This window comes from Symphalangus syndactylus, chromosome 10 (assembly GCF_028878055.3).
Source record: "Symphalangus syndactylus isolate Jambi chromosome 10, NHGRI_mSymSyn1-v2.1_pri, whole genome shotgun sequence".
NCBI classification, from domain to species: Eukaryota; Metazoa; Chordata; class Mammalia; order Primates; family Hylobatidae; genus Symphalangus; species Symphalangus syndactylus.
This window is the reverse complement of record NC_072432.2, coordinates 131,414,604-131,439,724: the sequence shown is the minus strand read 5'-3', so window position 1 is coordinate 131,439,724 and position 25,121 is coordinate 131,414,604. Positions and strand designations below refer to the sequence as shown.

At 38.5% G+C, this 25,121-nt stretch overlaps 1 protein-coding gene across 10 annotated transcripts in view; it reads left to right on the top strand.

The window, feature by feature from the left end:
• The window catches only part of NSD3 (nuclear receptor binding SET domain protein 3), a 113,214-nt gene that overhangs the window by 37,659 nt on the left and 50,434 nt on the right, over window positions 1–25,121 (top strand). For all 10 annotated transcript variants that reach the window (XM_063610911.1, XM_055295973.2, XM_055295976.2 and 7 more), the window contains exons 3-8: window positions 6,488–6,559; window positions 7,521–7,683; window positions 13,375–13,529; window positions 15,069–15,584; window positions 18,042–18,168; window positions 23,747–23,847. In XM_063610911.1, coding sequence (XP_063466981.1) covers window positions 6,488–6,559; window positions 7,521–7,683; window positions 13,375–13,529; window positions 15,069–15,584; window positions 18,042–18,168; window positions 23,747–23,847 — 1,134 coding nt within the window. The remainder of the gene's footprint in view (window positions 1–6,487; window positions 6,560–7,520; window positions 7,684–13,374; window positions 13,530–15,068; window positions 15,585–18,041; window positions 18,169–23,746; window positions 23,848–25,121) is intronic.

The window sequence follows — 25,121 nt, the reverse complement described above, 5'->3', positions numbered from 1 at the left end:
TTTTCAAATTAGATTTCCTTAACTTGAACAACATCTACAGTGCTTCCTTCAGGACAGTTGTTTTAAGTGTTTTAATAGTCAATACCCTATGCCTACTGGTTGTCCATAGGGGTCCCAGCCCTTGGTGTCTAGCATTGTAGAGGACTGAGAAGTGAAAGGGAAGCCCAAAGAATCGTCCACTGACTTCACTGGACAGCTTCCCTCCCCCAGATGCCTCAGGGAAACATAATGAAAAACGTATTCCTGGAGAAAACGTCTGATATAAATCTCCTGGAGCTGGATTTGCTTTTATATAGATTTTTTCTTTTACTTTACTTTGTTGTTGTTCCTTAAAAGCCCACTCATAGGTTCATAGGTTCTTTTTTGAGCAAACAAAATCTCATATAGTTGAGTTCCATGTTTAAGTCTGGGCATGGTGGCTCAATCTGTAATGCCAGCATTTTGGGAGGCCGAGGTGGGTGGATCACTTAAGGTCAGGAGTTCAAGACCAGCCTGGCCAACATGGTGAAACCCCATCTCTACTAAAAATATTTTAAAATTAGCTGGGCGTAGTGGTGGGTACCTGTAATCCCAACTATTCGGGAGGCCGAGGCACAGGAATTGCTTGAACCTGGGAGGTGGAGATTGCAGTGAGCCAAGATCGTGCCACTGCACTCCAGCCTGGGTGACAGAATGAGACTCTGTCTCAAAAACAAACAAATAAACACAACACCTTAAGATTTCACCTGCTACTTTGTTCTTAGTACTTGATGTGTAAGTATTTCCTCCTAATTCTAAGCTGTTTGGCCTTCTGAAGAGTGGCTGTTATTTGGAACAAACTAAGTATATCTTCTCAACGATGAAAATGTGTCCAAACATCTAGGCAGCAGGAGACCTGAGATCACTACTGAAATTGTATATTTTAAAAATCTGCATGAGCTGTTTTTCCTCCCACCAAATCAGAAACATGTGGCTGTGTTTCTGCATGTCTTCCTCCTTGGCAGGTGGAATGCCTCAGGCATGTGAGCGTAGGCCCTGTTATTCAAACAGTCACTGGTCTCCTATCAGCACTTCAGTGGGCTAATCCACTAAGGCAGAGTCTCATTAACTCTTAGTTTGCCATATCCCCTTATAAAAAGCAGAGTGGCTGGATCAGTCCTATGAACACTAAGGTAGCAGGTTTGGTTCTCTAGCCTCAGAGTATTAGGCCTTAAAATTCTTAGAAACTCTTTATATGCAAAATGTTCTTTATTGTACACATTTTTTATTTAATTTTATGTATTTATTTTTGAGACGGAATCTCACTCTGTTGCCCAGGGTGGAGTGCAGTGGTGCAGTCTTGGCTCACTGCAACCTCTGCCTCCAGGATTCAAGCGATTATCCTGCCTCAGCCTCCTCAGTAGCTGGGATTACAGGTGTGTGCCACCACACCTGGCTAGTTATTGTATTTTTAGTAAAGATGGGGTTTTGTCATGTTGGCCAGGCTGGTCACAAACCCCTGACCTTAGGGTGATCCACTCACCTTGGCCTCCCAAATTACTTGGATTACAGGTGTGAGCCACTGCACCTGGCCCACATTTTTTATTTTTAAGGTTACAAACTTAAGTCATTCAGAAAGTAAAATAAAAATGCACAATTTATTACCTTTAAAATTTTCTTTCCAACTTTAATGTTGACATTAGTTTTTTGTTCTTTTAGGGACTATGATTTTACTCGATGTTTTTGAAATTTATATAAGTAATATTATTAAGGCTTTGAAATTCTGACAGATTTGATGTGTATTACTAATCTTTTCTTTGTTTTTTGAGTCAGAGTCTCTGTCACCCAGGCTGGAGTACAGTGGCACGATCTCTGCTCACTGCAACCTCTTGCCTCCCGGGTTCAAGCGATTCCTGTGCCTCAGCTCCCCAGGTAGCTGGGATTACAGGTGTGCATCACCACACTCAGCTAATTTTTTTGTGTATTTTTAGTAGTGACGGGGTTTCTTCATGTTGGCCAGGCTGGTCTTGAACTCCTGACCTCAAGTGATCTGCTCACCTCGGCCTCCCAAAGTTCTGGGATTACAGGCGTGAGCCACAGCACCTGGCCTGTAATATACTCATCTTAATGAATCTCTTGGGTTTTAATAAAAGTAACAGGCTGAAGGCTGGGCGCGGTGGCTCACGGCGGCTCACGGCTGTAATCCCAGCACTTTGGGAGGCCGAGGCAGGTGGATCACAAGGTCAAGAGATCGAGACCTCCTGGCCAACATGGTGAAACCCCATCTCTACTAAAAATACAACCGGGCGTGGTGGCATGTGCCTGTAATCTCAGCTACTTGGGAGGCTGAGGCAGGAGAATCACTTGAACCTCGGAGGCGGAGGTTGTAGTGAGCCGAGATCATGCCACTGCACTCCAGCCTGGCAACAGAGCAAGCCTCTGTCTCAAAAAAAAAAAAAAAAAAAGTACTAGGCTAAAATTTGTAAAGGAATATTTAGGATAATGTAATTTATTTTAGCCACTCTTAACATAATTTTTAGGTGTTCTTATGTGGAGTCAATTAAAAATGTAAAAAAGTGGTATATACCCACAAAATCATAATTTTAAAATTAAGATGCATTGAACATTAAGGAGAGCTAACTCACTGTCATCTTTTTCTCTGATGTTTTCTCTTCCTGACAAAGCAACGGAATTAGTACCCAAAGAGGGTATCTCTGTCCCTACTTAATTTTAATGTCTTAAACTTGTCTCCGTCTCTAAATGCCTACCAGGTATATCTGTTTTGCTCACGCACATTTTATAATAGATACTCCCTCTCTATTATTGCAGCATCCTTACTTGAGTTCTTTTTCTTCTCATAAGTAAGATATAGTCTTGAAAGCTTAGAATAAATCCTCTTGGGCATCCTTCACTCCCTAGCCACTTCTTTCTTTTAAAATGGCTGTGTAAAAAACTTTAATTCTTTGAAAGTGATTTTGATGGTGTTTCATTCAAACCAGCCTGAAGGAAACACCAACAATCTGGAACAAATCAAAAAATTAAAAAAGATAAGACATTTGAATTATAAGGTTTGGAAGGAAGTCCCTTTTTTTTTGGAGACAGGGTCTCACTCTGTCACCCAGGCTGGAGTGCAGTGACGTGATCATAGCCAACACAGCCTCAAACTCCTGGGCTCAAGCAGTCCTCCCACCTTAGCCTCCCGAGTAGCTGGGAGTATATAGGTACACATCACTATGCCTGGCTCTTTTTTTGTAGAGATGGGGTCTCGCCGTGTTGCCCAAGCTGTTCTTGAGTTCCTAGGCTCAAGTGATCCACCTGCCCCAGCCTCTCAAAATGCTGGGATTATAGGTGTGAGCCACTGTGCACAGCTGGTACTGTTTTTAACCTAAGGTATCTCACACATGCTACTCCTTCCTCCTGGAATGTTCTTTGCTCCATGTTTACTAAGCTAATTCTTCGTCCTTTGATTCTTAGATTGTAATTTCTTTTCTTTTTTTTTTGAGACGGAGTCTCACTCTGTCACCCAGGTTACACTCCAGTGGCGCAATCTCAGCTTAGTGCAACCTCTGCCTCCCAGGTTCAAGCAATTCTTCTGCCTCAGCCTCCCGAGTAGTTGGGATTACAGTAGTCTTGCAACCCGGGAGGCAAGAGGTTGCAGTGAGCCGAGATCGTGCCACTGTACTCCAGCCTGGGTGACAGAGACTCTGACTCAAAAAAAAAAAAAAAAAAAATTAACCGTGCCTGGCTAATTTTTCTATTTTTAGTAGAGACGGGGTTTCACCATCTTGGCAAGGCTGGTCTCGAACTCCTGACCACGTGATTTCCCTGCCTTGGCCTCCCAAAGTGCTGGGATTACAGGTGTGAGCCACCGTGCCTGGCAGATTGTAATTTATTTTCTTAGAGAGGCTTTTCCTGACCTTCGTATCTGAAAATACATATACACTTACACACTATTATTTATCTTTCTCTTCCTAGCACTTTTTTTGTTTGTTGTTGTTGTTTTAAGAGACGGGGTTTCGCTCCATCACCCAGGCTGGAGTGCAATCACAGCCCATTGAAGCCTTGAACTCTGGGGCATAAGCGATTCTCCTGCCTCAGCCCCTCAGAGTAGTTGGGACTACAGGCATTTGTTGTTTTTAGGTAGTGGGTCTCACTGTGTTGCCCCGGCTGGTCTTGAACTCTTGGCCTCAAGAGATCCTTCCACCTTGGCCTCCCAAAGTACTGACAGGTGTGAGCCACACCATGCCAAGCCATAGCACTTACTTTTTAGCTGGATGTTTGTGTTTCTGTTTTTTAATGTCAGTCTCTCCTGCCCAACTGTAAACTCCTTGGGGTCAGGAATCACATCTGTTTGTTTCACTATTATACATAGCCTATATAGCTTCTAGAACTGGGCCTGGAACGTCCTAGGCACTGTGAAGTGAATGATTGATACTTGGGTTTGGGGACATTAGTCTGGCTTATAGAACATATCATTTTCCTAAAACTTAAAAACCTTTTTAGGCCAGGTGCGGTGGCTCACACCTGTAATCCCAGCACTTTGGGAGGCCAAGGCAAGTGGATCACCTGAGGTTAAGAGTTCAAGACCAGCCTGGCCAACATGGCGAAACCCCGTCTCTACTAAAAATACAAAAATTAGCTGGGTGTGGTGGTGCGGGCCTATATTCCCAGCTTCTCAGGAGGCTGAAGGAGGAGAACCACTTGAACCTGGGAGGCAGAGGTTGCAATGAGCCGAGATTGCGCCACCACACTCCAGCCTAGGCAACAGCAGAGCAAGACTCTGTCTCAAAAAAACAAAAACCTTTTTATACTTTTTTTAATTTAATAAAACTTTGTTTTCACAACAGCGTCTTTAAATGTTTTGAAATAATAGAATGAGAATTTTAAGTAGCTTTTAGAATTAATCATATTGTTTTAGTGGAGTTAAGACCTACTTTAATGGCTATACCCTCTTTTTAAGCCATCTAAATTAAATTCTGTTCTCTAACAAGTAACATATTTTAAAAATCTTTTAAATTGTAGAAGTAATTTGGTTTTTTGTTTTTACAGAAAAGACAAATAATAAAAACGTATAGAAGATCTTCCTTCACCATTTCCTTCATGTCATTCCCAAAAGATAATTACTGGTATCAGTTTTGTTTACATTGTACCAAATATTTTCAAGGCATGTATATATTACATATTTTTAAATAAAAAGTTGGAAGATATTGGTAGACATGCAGATTACTGACATGAAATAATACTGTAGTTACCATTCCTCTGCTTAGATTTTCTTGTTTTGCATATTTCTGTAGAATAAATTTCTACAATGTGATTGCTAGATTGAAGAGTATACATATCTTGAATTTTGATAGCTACTTGCAAATTGCCTCCCTAAAGGGTTTTAGAAACTTTTTTTTTTTTTTTTTTTTTTTGAGACAGAGTCTTGCTCTGTCACCAGGCTGGAGTGCAGTGGCATGATCTTGGCTCACTGCAACCCCCGCCTCCCAGGTTCAAGCAATCCTCCTGCCCCAGCCTCCTGAGTAGCTGAGACTGCAGGTGCACACCACCACACCCAGCTAATTTTTAGTGTTTTTAGTGGAGACAGGGTTTCACCATGTTGGCCAGGATGGTCTCAATTTCTTGATCTCGTGATCCGCCTGCCTCAGCCTCCCAAAGTGCTAGGATTACAGGCATGAGCCGCCATGCCCAGCCCATCTAGATTATGTCTGATACTTAGCTCTTGTAAGTAGCAATGGTATGATGTCTTCATACTTATCCATTTTTTTTTACATCTCTCAGTGCTTTTCAAATAATACATTCTTAGAAGTAGATTTGCAAGGTCAGAGAGTCTGAAAATTTAATGCTTTTCATATATATAACCAAATTGCTCTCCAGAAAATTTCAAGTTACATCTTATTAGTAATCTTAGAGTGCCCATTTTTTTTTAGAATCTGAGCATTAAAAAGAAAATTACCAGTTTATTTAGAAATTAAGTTTTTTTTTTTTTTTTTTTTTTTGGAGACAGAGTCTCAGTCTGTCGCCCAGGCTGGAATGCAGTGGCACAATCTCAGCTCACTGCAACCTCCGCCCACTGGGTTCAAGTGATTCTCCAGCCTCAGCCTCCCAAGTAGCTGGGACTACAGGCATGTGCCACCGTGCCCAGCTATTTTTTTAATTTTTAGTAGAGACGGGGTTTCACCATGCTGGCCAGGCTGGTCTTGAACTCCTGACCTTGTGATCCACTTGCCTTAGCCTCCCAAAGTGCTGGGATTACAGGCATGAGCTACTGCACCCAGCCTAGAAATTAAGTTTTAAAAGTAACAAAATAAGAAAAAGGAGATAAAAGCTATGATATGGGGTGGAAAATGAATGTTGAGACAGCATTAGGTACTGAATAAGTTGTATTCCTACTCCTTACATTGTTCAGTTAATAAATACCCTTTATTCTCTTTATTTAGTTTTCTTTGATTCTTTTTATGTATGTCACTATTTTTTGTTTGTTTATTTAATGACATTTTATTCTACTTACCTATACCTTTTCACCTAGAGACCAAATGAGAGGGTTGACACTGTATCAGAAAAACCAAGGGAAGAACCAGTACTAAAAGAGGAAGCCCCAGTAAGTTGTTTTACTGAATACTGTCTAACCAAATATGGTGGAAGGTGGTGAAACACAGTGATTGAACTGCAACACAATTGTATTGGTACTATGTTTCTTAATTTCAGAAATTATATTGAAATAAATCTTGGAGCTGGCTTGATAGGTGGATATTTTCAGTGAATTATTTTCCTTTTCAAAACTATGACCTGTTTTTTTTTTTTTCAATTAATCATGTGGTTTTTTTTTTTTTGAGACGGAGTCTCGCTCTGTTGCCCAGGCTGGAGTGCAGTGGCGCGATCTCGACTCACTGCAACCTCTGCCTCCCGGGTTCAAGCGATTGTCCTGCCTCAGCTTCCTGAATAGCTGGGATGACAGGCACGTGCTACCATGCCCAGCTAATTTTTGTATTTTTAGTAGAGATGGGGTTTCACTGTGTTGACCAGGCTGGTCTCGATCTCCTGACCTCGTGATCTGCCCACCTCACCCTGCCAAAGTGCTGGGATTACAGGCGTGAGCCACTGCACCTGGCCAATCATGTGTATTCTTAACATGCCTTGTTAATAATTTGGCAACAGAAACCATCAATCCTGTCTTCAGTATTTGGGGTGGGGTTATTAATATTTTTCCTCCTTCCCTTTTGTTGGTTTTAGATTGGAGGCATCAGAGAGAAGTATAATTGAAGATAAATTTACATTGTTAGCACTTTTAATGTACTTTATACATAGTTTCTTTTTTTTGAATTTCTGATGTTTTTTGACCCTTTCTTGTATCAAAGTATAATTGAAGATAAAATTACATTGTTAGTATTTTTAATGTACTTTATACCTAGTTTCTTTTTCTGAATTTCTGATGTTTTTTGACCCTTTCCTGTATCAAAGTATAACTGAAGATAAAATTACATTGTTAGCATTTTTAATGTACTTTATACATAGTTTCTTTTTTTGAATTTCTGATGAGGTTTTTTGACCCTTTCCTGTAGGTTCAGCCAATACTATCTTCTGTTCCAACAACAGAAGTGTCCACTGGTGTTAAGTTTCAGGTTGGCGATCTTGTGTGGTCCAAGGTGGGAACCTATCCTTGGTGGCCTTGTATGGTTTCAAGTGATCCCCAGCTTGAGGTTCATACCAAAATTAACACAAGAGGTAAGAAAAGGCATAAACAGATACTAAGTAAAAGGTTGGAAATAAAAGTGACTTTTAAATGTTGTATGTGAATATAAGAATACACACGTAATATATAATCTGATACAAAAATGTGCATATCTGTATCAGTTTTGTGGATTTTTTTTTTTTTTTTTTTTTGAGACGGAGTTTTTGCTCTGTTGCCCAGGCTGGAGTGCAGTGGCGCAATCTCAGCTCGCTGCAACCTCCGCCTCCTGGGTTCAAGTGATTCTCCTGCCTCGGCCTCTGGAGTAGGTGGGATTACAGGCACCCGCCACCATTCCTGGTTAGTTTTTGCATTTTTAATACAGATGAGGTTTCACCATGTTAGCCAGGATGGTCTTGAACTCTTGAACTCAGGGGATGCACCTGCCTCGGCCTCCCAAAGTGGTAGGATTACAGGCCTGAGCCACTGCACCCAGCCTCTGTATCAGTTTTTAAAACCAGTGAAATACTGATAGTCATTTTAAATTGCAGAGTGCTTCTATGGCTAATGCAGTCCTTGTTTTCCTTATGACACCCTACATTTGCTAATAATTTGCTTACACTTGCTTTTTTTAAAGACCTTAATCTGACTGACAATATGACCTCGTATTTCCTAAAGAAAGCATATGGACAAGTGATCAGATGTTTTATATGAGCTTAATAAGCATTTGGGCCAAGCCTTCTTTGAACATTTTTATTTCATCGTTGACTGCTATGGATAGTAATTTTTTACCCAGACAAGTACTTTTCATCCTGGCAAATTTTGCAGGATGCTTTTTTTTCCCTCTACACTCCATTCTTGAATCTGTAAATTTACTGGGGCATCCTTGTAAATTTGATATGACATGTAGCCTGAAGGTAGCTATATAATATAGAATCCTACCTTAGGAATGTTAATAAAATTAAGAAAGACAATTCTAACTTTTCTCTACTCTTTTTCTGGGATTTGACCAAAGAATTATGTGGAGTAGACTGCTGAGATTCTAGCATTTGAAATGAACTTGCTTAGTAGCCAAAGAAAGGTTTGAGCTTGGAACTTACTTCTGGGTGTTAACTTTGTGAATTGACTCTTGTCATGTGTAGAGTTCCTCATTGTCTGTGACAAGTTTGTACCTGTTTCTTTTTCTTTTACTTTAAACCATCTGTCTTGGTCCTCGTTCACTCTTCTGAGGAGAAAAAGTATCTGTTTATGTCTGGCAAGGCACATTTGTGATAGGATCAGCCATATCTGTGATTCTTGTGCTGCATAACCAAGAATCTCTCCCAGTATAGAAGGCCATCTGGCTCGACCATTTTTCGTCTTGTCAATGTGACCTGCTGATTAAAGGTTAGGAGAGGGGATGTGTCAGTGAGGCAGAAATGAAAAACCAACATTGTTGGGTGTCTGCTTTAGTGCAAGGTCCTGTGTTCAGTAGTTCTCTTACATATTTTCTTATACAATCTTCATAGCAGCAACACAATGAAGTAGGTACTATTATTATCCCATATTTTAAATAGGTAAACAGAATCTCAAAGAAATCTTAATTTCATAACCTCTCCTCCTAAACACTGCCTTATATTACAGGGAAAGCAGTTAAATTCACCCAGTCATCATTTACAGAGATTGGAAGAGGCAGTCTTATTATAGTTCCTTCATTTATATAAGAAGTATATTGGACTAGTCGTCTCTGAAGTACCCTACCCCTCTAATAATCTATGGTTATATGAGTGGGAAAAGAAAAGACAACGATTTTCCAAGAAGACCATGCTTTCTTAAATAAAACAATTCATGTCCACATCTGGGCCTCCAGAACTCTCGAAGAAGTTACATCATGTCAGAACTCTGGATCTTCACTTCTCTCCCCTGAGGAAAGCATACTGTTGAGATTGTATAAAGAGTTTCATATTCAATTACTTTATGAAAACCTGCAGATTTCAGCTTTTTTCAAGATACAAATGAAAGCACAATTTATGTCTCATCTGTATTTCAAAGGAAGTATTTACATTTAGTTTTATTAATTAACCTAATATTGGCTGGGCAAGGTGCCTCATGCCTGTAATCCCAGCACTTTTTGGGAGGCCAAGGTGGGTGGATCACCTGAGGTTAGGAGTTCAAGACCAGCCTGGCCAATATGGTGAAACCCCATATCTACTGAAAATACAAAAATTAGCCAGGTGTTGTGGCGCATGCCTCTAAGGTCTCACTCAGGTGACTGAGACAAGAGAATCACTTGAACCCAGGAGGTGGAGTGCGGTTGCAGTGAGCCGAGATCCACCACTTCACTCCGGTCTGGGTGACAGAGTGAGATTTGGTCTCAAAAAAAAAAAAAAAAAAAAAAAATCTAGCCTGGTACCCCCTAGGCAGCTTCCTACTTTAGTGCTGGAAAAACCGATTTTGTTTATATTACTACCAGAAGTCTGAAATTTTAGGTTAAGAAATGCATATATTTTAACCTATATATTTTAATAAAAATTTAAATTGTTCTATTTTTCTATAGTAGTTTTAAAAACTTTATTGAAATATAATTCTCATATCATAAAATTCACCTGTTTTTTCTGTTTGTTTGTTTTTGAGATGGATTGTTGCCCAGGCTGTTGTTGCCCAGGCTGTAGTGCAGTAGCACAATCTCAGCTCACTGCAACCTCCGCCTCCCAGGTTCAAGCGATTCTCCTGCCTCAGCCTCCTGAGTAGCTGGGATTACAGGCACCCACCACCAAGCCGGCTAATTTTTTTTTTTTTTTTGTATTTTTAGTAGAGACGGGGTTTCACTATGTTGGCCAGGCTGGTCTCAAACTCCTGACCTTGTGATCTGCCCGCCTCGGCCTCCCAAAGTGCTGGGATTAAAGGCGTGAGCCACTGCTCCTGGCCAATTCACCCTTTTAAAATGTACAATTCATTGATTTAAAAATCTGTACATTCACAGAATTGTGCAACCATCACCACAATCTATTTTAGAACATGTTCATCAACCCCAAAAAATCCTGTATCCGTTAGCAGTCACCCTCATTTCTACCCGCTAAGCAGCCAGTAACTACTTTCTGTCTCTGTAGACTCACCTATTCACTTACCGTAATGTTTTTGAGATTCATCCATGTTTTAGCATGGTATCAGTGCTTTATTCCTTTTTTTTTTTTTTTTTTTTTTTTTTTTTGAGACGGAGTCTCGCTCTGTCCCCTAGGCTGGAGTGCAGTGGCACGATCTCGGCTCACTGCAACCTCTGCCTCCCGGGTTCACGCCATTCTCCTGCCTCAGCCTCTCCGAGTAGCTGGGACTACAGGCGCCTGCCACCACGCCCGGCTAATTTTTTGTATTTTTAGTAGAGACGGGGTTTCACCATGGTCTCGATCTCCTGACCTCGTGATCCGCCCGCTTCGGCCTCCCAAAGTGCTGGGATTACAAGCGTGAGCCACCGCGCCCGGCCTATTCCTTTTTATTGCCAAATAATATTCCATTTATGGCTATATAGTACAGTTTTAAATGCAGTAGTTTTCTGACAGTTTTTCTGAAAACCAAAAAACACAGCCTAAAAATTTTGTTAATTATGTTCCACACATGATGCCTATTAAGCATTTTACGCTGATCATTATTTTTTTAATAGCACATATACTGCATGTATACATGGGAGATACCCAGAGAAATGAGTGAATCTCCTGTGTTGCTTTCTATCTAAGCAACTTTGTAAAATTTATCTTAATCATATATAGTAATCACTGGTTTCCATATTGTTATTAGTCAGCATTTTTATTAGATTCTTAGCATTGGAAAATGTATTTAACAGTTTTTCACACATAAAGATATAATAATTATTTGTAAGAGCATGTTGAAAGATGTTTGGATCACAATTCTATTTTGAGTTGTATTTTATTATTTAGGACTCATTAAAAATTTAGCTCTTCAGTCAGAGACAGCTGTGCTTGTTTCTTGACTTTTCAGGTCTGTAGCTTCTTATTTCAGTCTTATTTCATAGTTTTCCAGGTATCAGGAAACAAAGTGCTAACAAATAGGCAAAATGTTTGTCTTGTTTCCTCTCTAGTAAATGATTTAATGGGGGAAGAAGTTGAAAATACAGATTAAAATGAAATTGTGTTATCTATAAATTTCAGCTTTTATGTTAAGTCCTTTGGGATTATCTGTTTATATCTGAAGAAATAACTCTGATGTTTGGAAACATTATGTACTATGTTTTCTTTTTAATCTGAATACCTGTACCCACTACCCTGTCCTTGAAATTCACTTATTAGTTTAGGTTATATTTCTATTTTTCCCCCAAAAAACCATTTGGATTTCAGATAAATCTTCTTTGACTAATTATAATTAGATTCGTGCTTGGGTCTTTATTCTCAGATGAGATGATATGGAAGTCTGAGTCTACTGTTGCCTTTTTCTTCCTAATTACTTTGGGTTGTCTGAAAAGATCAGTTCCTGCATTTCTCCATTGATATAATACTTTTTCTCTAGAACAGTATTTTTCAGACTGTTTTTGGCAAAAGATCAGTTTGTTTTTTTACTTTTTTCAAATGTCTAGTCTACTATGGACTAATACCTCTGTAAAATACAACCAAACTTAATTATTTAAAAAAAAAAGAATGCCCTTCCCCTGGAAAAACACCTAGTGCAAGATTCTTGATCATGTGTCTAGATATCATAACAATGTCAAATTGCTGTCAGAGTTTCTCAATGCTTACTCAACTTACTTTGTCACAGACTGGCTTGTTTGTCAAACCAATTTCAGAGTAGCATTGCCCTTAATTAGCAGTTCTCAGATGTTGTGGTCCCAGGACCCCTTTTACTCCTAAAACTTGAGGACTCAAAAAGGCTTTTGTTTACATGGGTTATATCTAATGTTATTTAAATTTAGAAATTAAAGCTGAGATGTAGGCTCAGTGGCTCACGCCTGTAATTCTAACACTTTGGGAGGCTGAGGAGAGAGGATTGCTTGAGCCCAGGAGTTCAAGACCAACCTGGGCAACATAGCAAGACCCCATCTCAGTTTAAAGAAAAAAAGAAATTAAAGCTGAGAAAATTTCAAAATATTTATTAATTTATTTAAAAATAAGAACCTATCATAGGCTGGGGCCAGTGGCTCATGCCTGTAATCTCAGCACTTTGGGAGGCTGAGGCAGGAGGATTACTTCAGGCCAAGCGTTTGAGACCAGCCTGAGCAACATAGTAAGACTCCCATCTCTACAAAAAAAAGCAACAAAAAAATTTATTAATTAACTGAGCATGGTGGCATATGCCTGTAGTCTTACCTGCTCAATAGGCTAAGGCACAGGATTGCCTGAGCCCAGGAGTTTGAGGCTGCAGTGAGCTAGGATCATGCCACTGCAGTCCGGCCTGGGCCATAGAGTGAGACCATGTCTCTAACAACAAGAACCCCTTACATGCTATCATTAATTATATTTTTATGAAAAATGACTATTTTGTTAAAAAGTTAATGAGAAGAATGTTGTTTTGTTTTGTTTTGAGACAGAGTCTTGCTCTGTCACCCAGGCTGGAGTGCAGTGGTGCAATCAATTATTTGTGGTGATTTTTACAGTAGCTATTAGTTCTATAACTAGTGGGTATTGGAACATATCTTTGGACAATCCAAACATACAAGTTTTAGTGGGAGTAATACTGAGGAACCTGGGTTAGAGTCCCATTTTTGGCAAAGCAGATGTGAATGCTTATGTTCTGAAATGGTTAATAAGAGTTTTTACTTACAGGTGCCCGAGAATATCATGTCCAGTTTTTTAGCAACCAGCCAGAGAGGGCGTGGGTTCATGAAAAACGGGTACGGGAGTATAAAGGTCATAAACAGTATGAAGAATTACTGGCTGAGGCAACCAAACAAGCCAGCAATCACTCTGAGAAACAAAAGGTAACTAACATGTTAATATTATTTACCTAGTATGGTTTTTAAAGAACTTAATAATTTAGAAGAATTTTTCATACTTGAATTCAGATAATTACTAGAATCCTTTTTTTAAACCCCTTTCAGCTGTTTTAATCATAATGGTAAATGACTAGTAAGTTTGTAAGTACACTAATGAGTTTTATATGTCATATAAACGACATATAGTACTATTAAGAACTTTAGCTACCTGCCTAATATTGGATTCTATTGTGAGTTTCATTAATGTGCATAAGTGTACCAGATGCTAGTGAAATGTGGATTTTGCCAGGGATTTTTACTCTTTTTTCTATTTCAGTACGTTTCCATACTTTCTTTTCATTCTTATTTCACAAAATGGTTTTATGAAAGTAAAGTTTTAAAAATATTTAGTGAGTGCCTATTGTGAAACAGGTATGCTTTTAAGCATTTTACATATATTAACTCACTTATTATTCATAACAATCTATATGAGGTAGATACTATTATTCCCCTTTTTACAGGTGAAGAAATTGAGGCACAGAAAGCTTATGTAAGTGGTTCAACCGAGATCACACAAGTGATGGAATCAGGAAATATATTTGATGTGGTGGTGGATATTTTAGAATTTTGACATGAACTCTTGGTAATCTGGTTAAGATTTTAAACTCAACTAATTTTAGTGTGGGTCTCTTATGATTCAGAAATTTGTCATTTTTTACACTTGAAAAACTAAATTTTATCACAGAGAATTTTGATTAATTTTATGAGACTTATATTTTACAGATTTATATATCAGTATTTGACATATACTATCTCATAGTTTTATTAACTAATTTCTGGCTACATCAGTCTAGCCACCTGGATAATTCCTAATTGCTCTGGCCATCTCACACATCTTTATTCAAAGTATTTTTACCCCTCTTGCCAATCCAAAGTCTTCTGATCAACTCTGGACCTAGAGACCTATGGAAACTATAATTCAGGTCTACCTTTTTTCTCATCCATGCCTGTTCTCCTTTGTCTTGTTAACTTTCATTTGTTCCTTGAGGCTCTGTCCTTTCACTTCATTCTGTCCCTGCATGCATTGTGGTTCAAACTCTGCCAGTAGCTTTGTTGTGATCTCTGTAGCACCCCGGACTTGCCCTCTCCCCTAGATATGGGAGAGAATTGGGAGTTTCAGGGTATCATTTTTAATGTTAGTGTTTTATTAGCCGCTGAAAATAACCATTTCTGTAATCATTGTTCTCTTTTCCCTCATTATCACTAGCTTTTTATGTATATGAGAGGAGAAGGATGTCTCCCTCTTGGGGACCTTGTCCAGCAGAGTGGTCAGCAAAGGAAGGATATAAAAGAGAGTAGATCCTCATGTTATCGAATATCTATTTATCAGAATTATGGAGATAGAACATTCCACTTGTTTGACCAAAGAACCTGAAGATATTTATGTAGACCTGAAAAGATAACAGGATCACATGGGAAATACATATCAATTTTAAGGTACCTGTTAGAGTAAAGCATGTCTGATAATCTCTATCTTTTTTAAAGATTCGGAAACCCCGACCTCAGAGAGAACGTGCTCAGTGGGATATTGGCATTGCCCATGCAGAGAAAGCATTGAAAATGACTCGAGAAGAAAGAATAGAACAGTATACTTTTATCTATATTGATAAACAGCCTGAAGAGGCTTTATCCCAAGCAAAAAGGAATGTTGCCTCCAAAACCGAAGTTAAAAAAACCCGACGACCAAGATCTGTGCTGAATACTCAGCCAGAACAGACCAATGCAGGGGAGGTGGCCTCCTCACTCTCAAGTACTGAAATTCGGAGACATAGCCAGAGGCGGCACACAAGTGCGGAAGAGGAAGAGCCACCTCCTGTTAAAATAGCCTGGAAAACTGCGGCAGCAAGGAAATCCTTACCAGCTTCCATTACGATGCACAAAGGGAGCCTGGATTTGCAGAAGTGTAACATGTCTCCAGTTGTGAAAATTGAACAAGTGTTTGCTCTTCAGAATGCTACAGGGGATGGGAAATTTATCGATCAATTTGTTTATTCAACAAAGGTACCTCCTTTTTTCGTGGAGTTTTTTGGGGGATGGTATTTTAAAAGTGGTCAACCTTGGCATAATTTAAATACCCTTTCTACCCACTGAATTTGAAACATACAGTCATTGTACTCTGTGGGCAAAAGAGATAGGCAAAAAGGCTATGTTTTTCTTCTTTTTTTTCTCCCTTCTTTTGTGATTTTCCCATCTGTAGTAGATTAGTCTTGAGCTGTGCAGCCAAAATTGAGCTTAGCTCCCTAAAGTCGTGGAAAAAAACTGGGCACTTTGCCTGTTTCTAGTTTGTGTAGTTAGCTTTTCTTAGTTGCAAAGTGTACTTCTTATTAAAATTATTTTTGTCAATTATATGAATTAACCATTGTTATAAAAACCACTGTAATAATTGTACCTGCTGACCTGTTTGGTTCCACCAGCAATTTTGTTAGATTCTTGTTGGCTTGGGATATCTAACTGCCTTTCAGAGAATCCCAGAACTGTATTTGTTCTCTAACAATTAGCTGTGGCAATAACTTGGGTAATGGGGTAAAAACAGCCTCTACAAACTGTGTGCCTTCATCAGTTTGTCCTGGGCCTCCATTTAGGGCACTTATACTTTAGCTTGAAGACTTTAAAACTCTTCCATAATATTGGTAGGTATTTATTCCATGTACCTCTTCACTACCATCCCATCCCATCCCACTGTGTTGAGTTTGTGATTTTGATTTAGTTGCATTTCATTCATGTGTATTAAAGAATTCTATGCTTATTTTTTTCCTAATATAGTCATATGCAGATTAATTAGTTAAACACAGGTATGCTTAATTAGTAATACATCTTCCTAGAGAAATGTCAAGGGTGCTCTTTTAACCTGGTCTGCCCATAGGTTCAGCTGACTTCAGTTAAGGCCAAGCTACCTGCAAAAACTTGAATTGCAGTCCCCACTTGGTTCTCTTGATAGCAAATGAATATTTTTCATCTTTCAAATAGCAAATGAGTATGTTGCATCTTTTTTGAGTACAAATTGGCTTTATTCTTGGAGCTAGTTTTACTGCTTCTGAATGCACAAGTCAAACTTTGTCACTACCACCCCAAAGAATGCTATTTAAAGGAAATTCAAGATAAAACTGATCTTTTCAAAATGAAGTCTCTAAAAATACATGCATGTATGTATTTATATTTATTTTTTTCCTTTTTAAGAGATGAGGTCTTACTCTGTGCTCCAGGCTGGAGTGCAGTGTTCAATCATAGCTCACTGCAGCCCCAAGGGATCTTCTGCCTTGGCCTTCCAAAGCACTGAGATTACAGTCATGAGCCACTGTGCTGGACCTTTTAAAAATTTTTTGTAGAGACAGGGTCTCACTATGGTGCCCAGGCTGGTCTTGAACTCCTGGCCTCTAGCTGTTCTCCTGCCTCAGTCTCCCAAAGTGTTGAGATTACAGGCAGGAGCCACGGTTCCTGGCCAAAAAAATACATATATGTTTATAAATCACTTCTTTACTTCTATTCCATTGCATTAAAAATACCTAAAAGGAGACCTAAGTTAATTATACCTGCCTTCTTTCTGCTTCAGATTACTTATTGGGTCACATTTTGGTCACCATGAGTGACATATTTCTGTATCTAGGGATATTCTTGTCTCTTAAGACATATTGGCATTTTTTTCTGTGTAATAGAGCACTTTACCAAATGAAAATGACTAGAGTTCTCACTGTGATATGTATAAGGACCAGAAAATATTTTGTTTTTATAGAAAATTGAGTGATACAGGTGTATTTTTTAGTGACATTTATCACCTAGACTTAGACAAATACTCTGCCTCATGGTGGCACACACCTGTAGCCCCAGCTACTCGGGAGGCTGAGACAGGAGAATTACTTGAACCTGGGAGGCAGAGGTTGCAGTGAGCCAAGATCACGCCACTGCACTCCAGCCCGGGTGACAGAGCCAGATTCCATCTTAAAAAAAATTTTTTTTGGCCAGGTGTGGTGGCTCACGCCTGTAATCCCAGCACTTCGGGAGGCCAAGGTGGGCAGATCACCTGAGGTCAAGAGTTCGAGACCAGCCTGGCCAACATGGTGAAACCTCATCTCTACTAAAAATACAAAAAAAAATTAGCAGGGCGTGGTGGCACGCATCTGTATTCCCAGGTACTCGGGGAGGCTGAGGCAGGAGAATCACTTGAACCCAGGTGGTGGAGGTTGCAGTGAGCCTAGATCACACCATGCACTCCAGCCTGGGCGACAGAGGGAGACTTCTTCTCAAAAAAAAAAAAAAAAAAAAAAAAATTGTTTTTAATTAAAAAAAAGTATCTTGATCACTTAATCAAATTGTTCTGATAAAGGCTAAGATTAATTGCAATCAAAGACCATATAAAATTTAAGCAAATTATGATCATTTTAAGCCATCATTATAATCCCATGATGCCACTTGCCTGGTAATCACCTGTTTTGTTGTTTTTTCTTTTGCCTTATTTTAAAGGGAATTGGTAACAAAACAGAAATAAGTGTCAGGGGGCAAGACAGGCTTATAATTTCTGCACCAAACCAGAGAAATGAAAAGCCAACGCAGAGTGTGTCATCTCCTGAAGCAACATCTGGTTCTACAGGTTGGTATGAGTGAAGAGTATATATAGGTCCATTTTGAGAAATCCTTGTTGTGTTCTGCTATAATGTGGTAGCTGTGTTTCTAAGAAACTCTTAGTTATCAAAAGTAAATTATATTTAAAAATCAAATTATAAAAGCAGTTATTTTAATAGGAAAGTGGGTTAGGTAGGGGCTAGAGAACTTTATTCATAGCAAGTTATTTTTTGTACAAGAATTAAAATGATAGGGTTCTATAATTAAAAGTATATAGCTATAAAAATCTATATGTATCTGAGTAAATACATCATCGATTATCTCTCTTTGCATAATAACAGCTTTACTTTTCCCACTCTATTAGCACACACATACCATTTCCTCCTTTACCCCTGTTGGAAACAAACGGGCTGATGCCAAAGCTCTTGTCATTATTCCTAGGTGTGCTAGATACTAGTAACTGAGGGGCCTAGAGCCTAATTGTCCTAATGTAACCTGTTTTCTGATTAGCAGACACCATGAATTGAAAATCAAGCCATGTTATTCTTGCTTAAAGGAGAAGTGACTGTATTCAGTAAGATTGTGCCTTTGGAATGTTTAACCTTTTTTTTTTTTTTTTTTTTTTTTTTTGAGACAGAGTCTCACTCTGCCACCCAGGCTGGAGTGCAGTGGCTCAATCTCGGTTCACTGCAACCTCCATCTCCCAGGTTCAAGCGATTCTCCTGCCTCAGCCTCCTGAGTAACTGGGATTACAGGGGCATGCCAACACACCCAGCTACTTTTTTTATTTTTAGTAGACACGAAGTTTCACCATGTTGGCCAGGCTAGTCTCCAACTCCTGACCTGATCTGCCTGCCTCAGCCTCCCAAAGTGCTGGGATTATAGGCGTGAGCCACCACGTCTGGCCTTTTTCTTTTGAGACAGGGTCTCACTCTGTCATGCAGAGTGGAGTACAATGGTGCGATCATGGCTCACTGCAGCCTCGACCTCCCAGGCTCAGGTGATCCTCTCACCTCAGCCTCCTAGGTAGCTGGGACCACAGGTGTGCACCATGATACCTGGCTAAGTTTTTGTATTTTTTGCCATGTTGCCCAGGCTGGTCTCGAACCCCTGGATTCAAGCGATCTATCTGCCTCGGCCTCCCAATGTGCTGGGATTATAGGCGTGAGCCAATGCACCCAGCCAACATAATTTTTTTGATACTAACTTACTAAGGATTTTAGAGTTTTAATTGAATGTCTGGTGGGTTTGGTTTATGTAACAGTATTATATCAGTAGTATTTCTGTAATACTGCTTGCTTCATATAGCCATCAAGAAAAGAGTTAAGTATTAACTAGCTTGTTCATCTGGAATCTTAGTTTAGGAGAAAGGAGTTTGTTTCATTTTGTTCTTTAAAAATTTGTTTTGAATCTAAGAAGGACTATAGTAGAAAAAAAAATAAACTATTTTCTGAACATACTTATAGACCCATATATGGGTTTGTTTGTTTGTTTTCCCACACTGACCAGCTGGGTGTCCTGTGATTCAATTTGATTCTCACACTATCTCCCTGGTGTTAAGAGTCCAATCCCTCAGGTGAAGGGCTCAACCCTATGAGACTGCCCCCACTTCAGATGTCAGTTGCAAGTCTGGGGCTTCGGAACTTCTGACTGACCAGCTATAAATTGGAGGTTCTCATGACCCCCTCCTTGGGTTTAGTCATTTGCTAGAGCAGCTCATAGAACTCAGACAAGCCCTTTCTTTACATTTACTGGTTCATGATAAAGGATATGGCAAAGGATACAGATGAACAGCCAGATGGAAGAGATGCACAAGGCAAGGTATATGGAAAGGGCTGTAGAGCTTCCATGCCCTCTCTGGCCATGCCACCCTACAGGCACCTTCGTGTGTTCAGCAACCTGGAATTTCTCCAAACCCTGTAGCTCAGGGATTTTTATGGAGGCTTTATCATGTAGGCATGACCAATTATTAACTCAGTCTTCAGCCCCACTCCCCTTCTCGGAAGATGGGGGGTGGAGCTTAAAGCATCTAATCATAGCTTGGTTTTTCTAGTGACCAGCCCCCAACTAGGAATCCACCAAGAGTTGCCTCTTTAGAGCAGAAAACACTTATATTATGCAGGAAATTCCAAGTAGGAGCTCTGTGCCAGGAACCAGGGGCAGAGATCAAATATATGTTTCTTATCATATCACAATATCACAGTGACCAAGTAATTTTCTGGATGGATCAAAGTCTTAAGACCTGAAGTGGTAATCTTGAATCAGTAGTAACTCAGGCAAACCTGTGACTGAGTGGCATAAAGTGTAAATATTTTTGTAAGGGAAATTTAAATAAGATTCTAATTATTATAATAGCAAAGTAAAAACAATCACTGTTCACAAAAGTACTTGGGCTAGCTTTCTTAAAAAGAAAATAATGGGAGCTGCAGGACAGGGAGAAGTAATGCCAGTGGAGATGGGGCACATGTTGGATGGGGCATTTTAAACAGCCTTTTTCAATATGGAATTGGGAAGGAAAGTTGAGTTAAAGAAAGGAGGGAGTGAATAGCAAAGTCCAGTACTACATTTGCAACTTGTATCATTTCAAAATACTTTATAAAAAGATGAACTTACAATGTCAAAGGAATGAGTAGATGGACTTAGAAGATTTCACATTAGCCATAATTGAGAATGTTCCCTTCTTTGAATATTAAAAGAATCTTTTGGCCTCCACTTTCCATAATTAGGTATGTCAGTTTTGTTACCTCTTTACATTAAATGATTAGTAATTTGTCTGAATTTAAATGGGATACCTAGGAGGATCTTTATTTGAAATCAGCAGTTTCCTAAGGAGAAAGTAAATTCTTCCTATATTAGACTGATCTTAACTCAAATATTATGCTTTTATTTTGGATGGAGCTTGTTTTTCTTCTTCCTCTCAAAGTTACTGAACTTTTTTTTTTTTTTTTTTGAGACAGGGTCATGCACCCAAGTTGAAGTGCAGTGGTGTGATCATAGCTCACTGTAACCTTAAACTCCTGGACTCCAGAGATCCTCCTACCTCAGCCTCCTAGAGTAGCTGAGACTACCAGTGCCTGCCACCATGCTTGGCTAATTTATTTTATTTTTATTTTTTGTAGAGATGGGGGTCTCACCTTGTTCCCCAGGCTGGTCTCAAACTCCTGGGTTCAAACGATCCTCCTGTCTTGCCCTCCTGAAGTGCTGGGATTACAGGCATGAGTCGCTGTGCCCAGCCTGAACATTTTCTTTTTATATAGTATTTTCATTGTAAGATTTAATTTCTGCTGTGAATATTTCCTTTTTTTCTTTTTTAAGTGGAAGGTTATACTTCTTTATCTCTGGAAAAAGGCAGTGTTGTTTTTTGCTTAAGCAGGAACATAGAATTTAGGTTGTAAATTAAGATTGAAAACTTAATTTAGGGCCGGGCATGGTGGCTCACACCTGTAATCCCAGCAGTTTGGGAGGCCGAGGCAGGCAGATCACAAGGTCAGGAGTTTGAGACCAGCCTGGCCAACATGGTGAAACCCTGTCTCTACAAAGGTACAAGAAAAAAAAATTAGCTGGGCATGGTGGCGCATGCCTGTAATCCCAGCTACTCAGGAGGCTGAGGCAGGAGAATCGCTTGAACCCTGGAGGCGGAGGTTGCAGTGAGCCAAGATCACGCCATTGCACGCCAGCCTGGGTGACAGGGAGAGACTCTGTCTCAAAAAAGAAAAGAAAAGAAAAGAAAACTTAATTTAGGGACTGGTGCTCTAAAGCTTTGAGCTTGGTTGAAGTTTGGTTAACAGCTGTGGTTGATAAGCATACCTTGTCTTTTTAAGTGACCGTTTTGCTTTTTGTGAAAATAACTGCAGTAGTTGAAAAGTCAAAATAGAGACTTGTTCACCCTTCAGAAACCAATTGCATCATCTCAGCTGGTGCTAACTGCTTAAGGAAATTATTGAGCCTTTTCTTAGTAAATTTCAGGGATATATAAAATGTTTGGCACTGTCACATTTTTGTCGTTTGAAGAACTGTACTTGTATTCACACTAGATTTCAAAGCTATTTTCCAAACTCAGAAATGCTCACCTCCTCTTTCTAAGAACATAAACATAATACTCTTCAATGGTTTTAAATGTATATGTTCTTTGGGTAACTTTCAGAATAATTTTAAGAAATCATGTTGCTTTATCCTCTGTAAGACAGTAAATCAAATCTCATCTGCTCTTCATGGTGTGGTATATTACCCTCAACACAAGTAAATATTTTTTTGTTTGTTTTTAAGCAATTCCATTTTCATTTTTGCCCTCCCTAGTAGTACTTGAATATTGACACTTTAATACTAAAGTATGGATCTCTGGGATCCTCAGGTTGGTCTGGGAGGGTAGCATATCTGTTGTCTTAGTAAACATTTTCATCAGTGTAAGGAGAAGAGTGAGAGTAAAGAAAGGAGCCAACACCTTTATTTGTGATTACTATAAATCGATTAACCACAGCTCCAAAACAATATATTATTATCAAACTACCCACTCCTTCCCAAAAACAAAACAAAGTAGTGGGATCCTTCATTTTGGCTTTGAACTAAAGTGAGGGAAGTCATTTATACATAGCCAAGAGCAATGAAACCAGAAAATATAAAGGTTATATGAAAGGCTTTATAGATAGAGCTTCTATCTGATTTTATAGGTCTTAGTGGCTTCTTCCTATGGCAAGCCAGAGGTGATTATGATTTAGGAAGGAATATGTAGGTGGTCCAGGCACTGAAAACATGGAGAACAGCTGCACTGCAGGTATCATTCCTCCTCAGGCTCACAGAATGAAATCATTCCTGACAGTGTTCTTTCAAGTTGTGTTCTTCAATTTCAGTTTTATCCTTTCCAAAAATGGGGTCCATGTGAGTTTTCTTCAATTTGCTTTTAAAGAATTGTACTCTTTAAAAATCTTAATAGTTTGTTTTACCATTTAACATGAAAAAGCTTGATAATTTGTTTCAACTAGTTTTCCACGACTAATTATTTCCAAAGTATAACAGATCCCTTGATAGTCAAATTAATGATTAGGTTTTGGTCACATTTTTTGCCTTCCCTGCTTTTCCTGCTTTTGTTATTAATAACAATAGCAAAACTTATATAAGTGCAAAAAGCACTGTTAACCATTTTATGTATAGAATTAATTAAACTCATTTGTTAAAATGCAGAATGTGTAGCACTGATTGAATTTTGAACCAATAATTTCTAACATCAGGTGGGTAATAAAGTTATTTTTATGCATCCTTCAGTCCCTTCATTCCCTAATTATATTTACCTAAAGATGTTTATGTGCCTTTAAAACTAAACTATGTCTCTGCTGTTTTAGTTTGACTTTTTAATTTTTAAAAAAACCAATCCTCCTTTATTTGTATAATTTAGGACCCTTTGTGATTCCCAGTCTCAGCTCATCAGCCTTTACAATTTGATCTGTTAAATAATTTATATGCTCCTGAATATTTAGCAGCTTTTAATGATTTTAATTAAGATTCCAAAAGTACTGGGTAAGAAAAGCAAGGAATTTGGTCATATCTTAATTACATAGATGTCTAGGTATCCTTAAGTGAGTTTTTGTTTGTGTGTTTAAATCATTTCTTAGGCTCAGTAGAAAAGAAGCAACAGAGAAGATCAATTAGAACTCGTTCTGAATCAGAGAAATCCACTGAGGTTGTGCCAAAGAAGAAGATCAAAAAGGAGCAGGTTGGCTTCCTACATGTAGAGAGTTAAAACATTGTATTTGTAAATGTTGTGGCTTACATTCCTGTCTTAAAAGAAAGAGAAACTTTCCCCCACACTGAGTTTCCTTTCTGGACTATCTTACGCCTCTGTCCCGGTGGGTTCCAGTGCTCAGTTTTAATACAGCCATCCCTGTGATTCTGCTTCAAGCATTTTCACAGAAAACAGGCTTCAGGAGATGGGAAGCCAGTGGTGCAAGACTTAAAAAATCCTTCACATTTATTTGGAAGTTTCTGTTATCAGCAAAATGATTTCATGTTTTTATGATTTTTATTTGGAACCATCATTGAGTTCCTTTTTTTTTTTTTAATTTTGATTTTTGGTTTAAGCTGCTGGTATGTATTGTTTTTTATTTTTTAAACAAATCAATTTAATTTATATTCTTATATTTAAGAAGCAGATATTCATAGATGATCTGTTTTTTCTGTTAATATCGCAGATTTTTTGGAATGTTATTTTCCCGGTGGAATATTCGCCTGATACCAGGTTGTCAGATAAATAATACTTAGGTAAAAAAAGGTGTGTGGGGGGGTTGCATTTTGACTGAAGTGTATTAAACCAGTGTAATCAATGTAGTAAGATACATTTAAATCACCTTTTCAAATAAAATTTTAGAAGCCATTCTTCTTTAAATTAAACTCACAATCAGATTTTTTCTTAATTTTTTTAGTGAAAGAATTTCCATTCTTACAGCCTAAACACCTGCTAGTAAACAAAACAAATTCTGAATAGAATTAGTTCCAATAAGTTTTATATTTTTAAAACCATTTAATATGGAAGAATGTGAGCTTTTCTATTTAAAATATTTCCTTCATGATTTTAAACTTCCAAATTTAAAAGCTAACTTTGTGGGTGCTCTGTGATATCACCAAGCAAGTGAAACAGTTTTTCCAGAATATTTAACTAAAATTTAAATAGTATACTAATTTGTCATTCATTTATCATATTAACTTTCATATTTCATACTTAGGAAATTATATTCCAAAAAATCTTTCTAAGCTCTTGAAAATCGATAGTATTCATTACCAAAACCAAGTTGTGATTTTGCCAGCTGGTTCCCAAATTCAGTCTGTGACCAGTCAGTTTAAAACTAATAAGCAGAATGAGTACAAAAAATGGGACAAATTGTTAATGCCACTGTGTTATAGTTAGTAGTAGAACAATACCAGTGATTGTTTAGAAGATTTTATATTTGTATTACTAATTGTATCTTATAAAAGCGTTTCTGTTGTATGTTT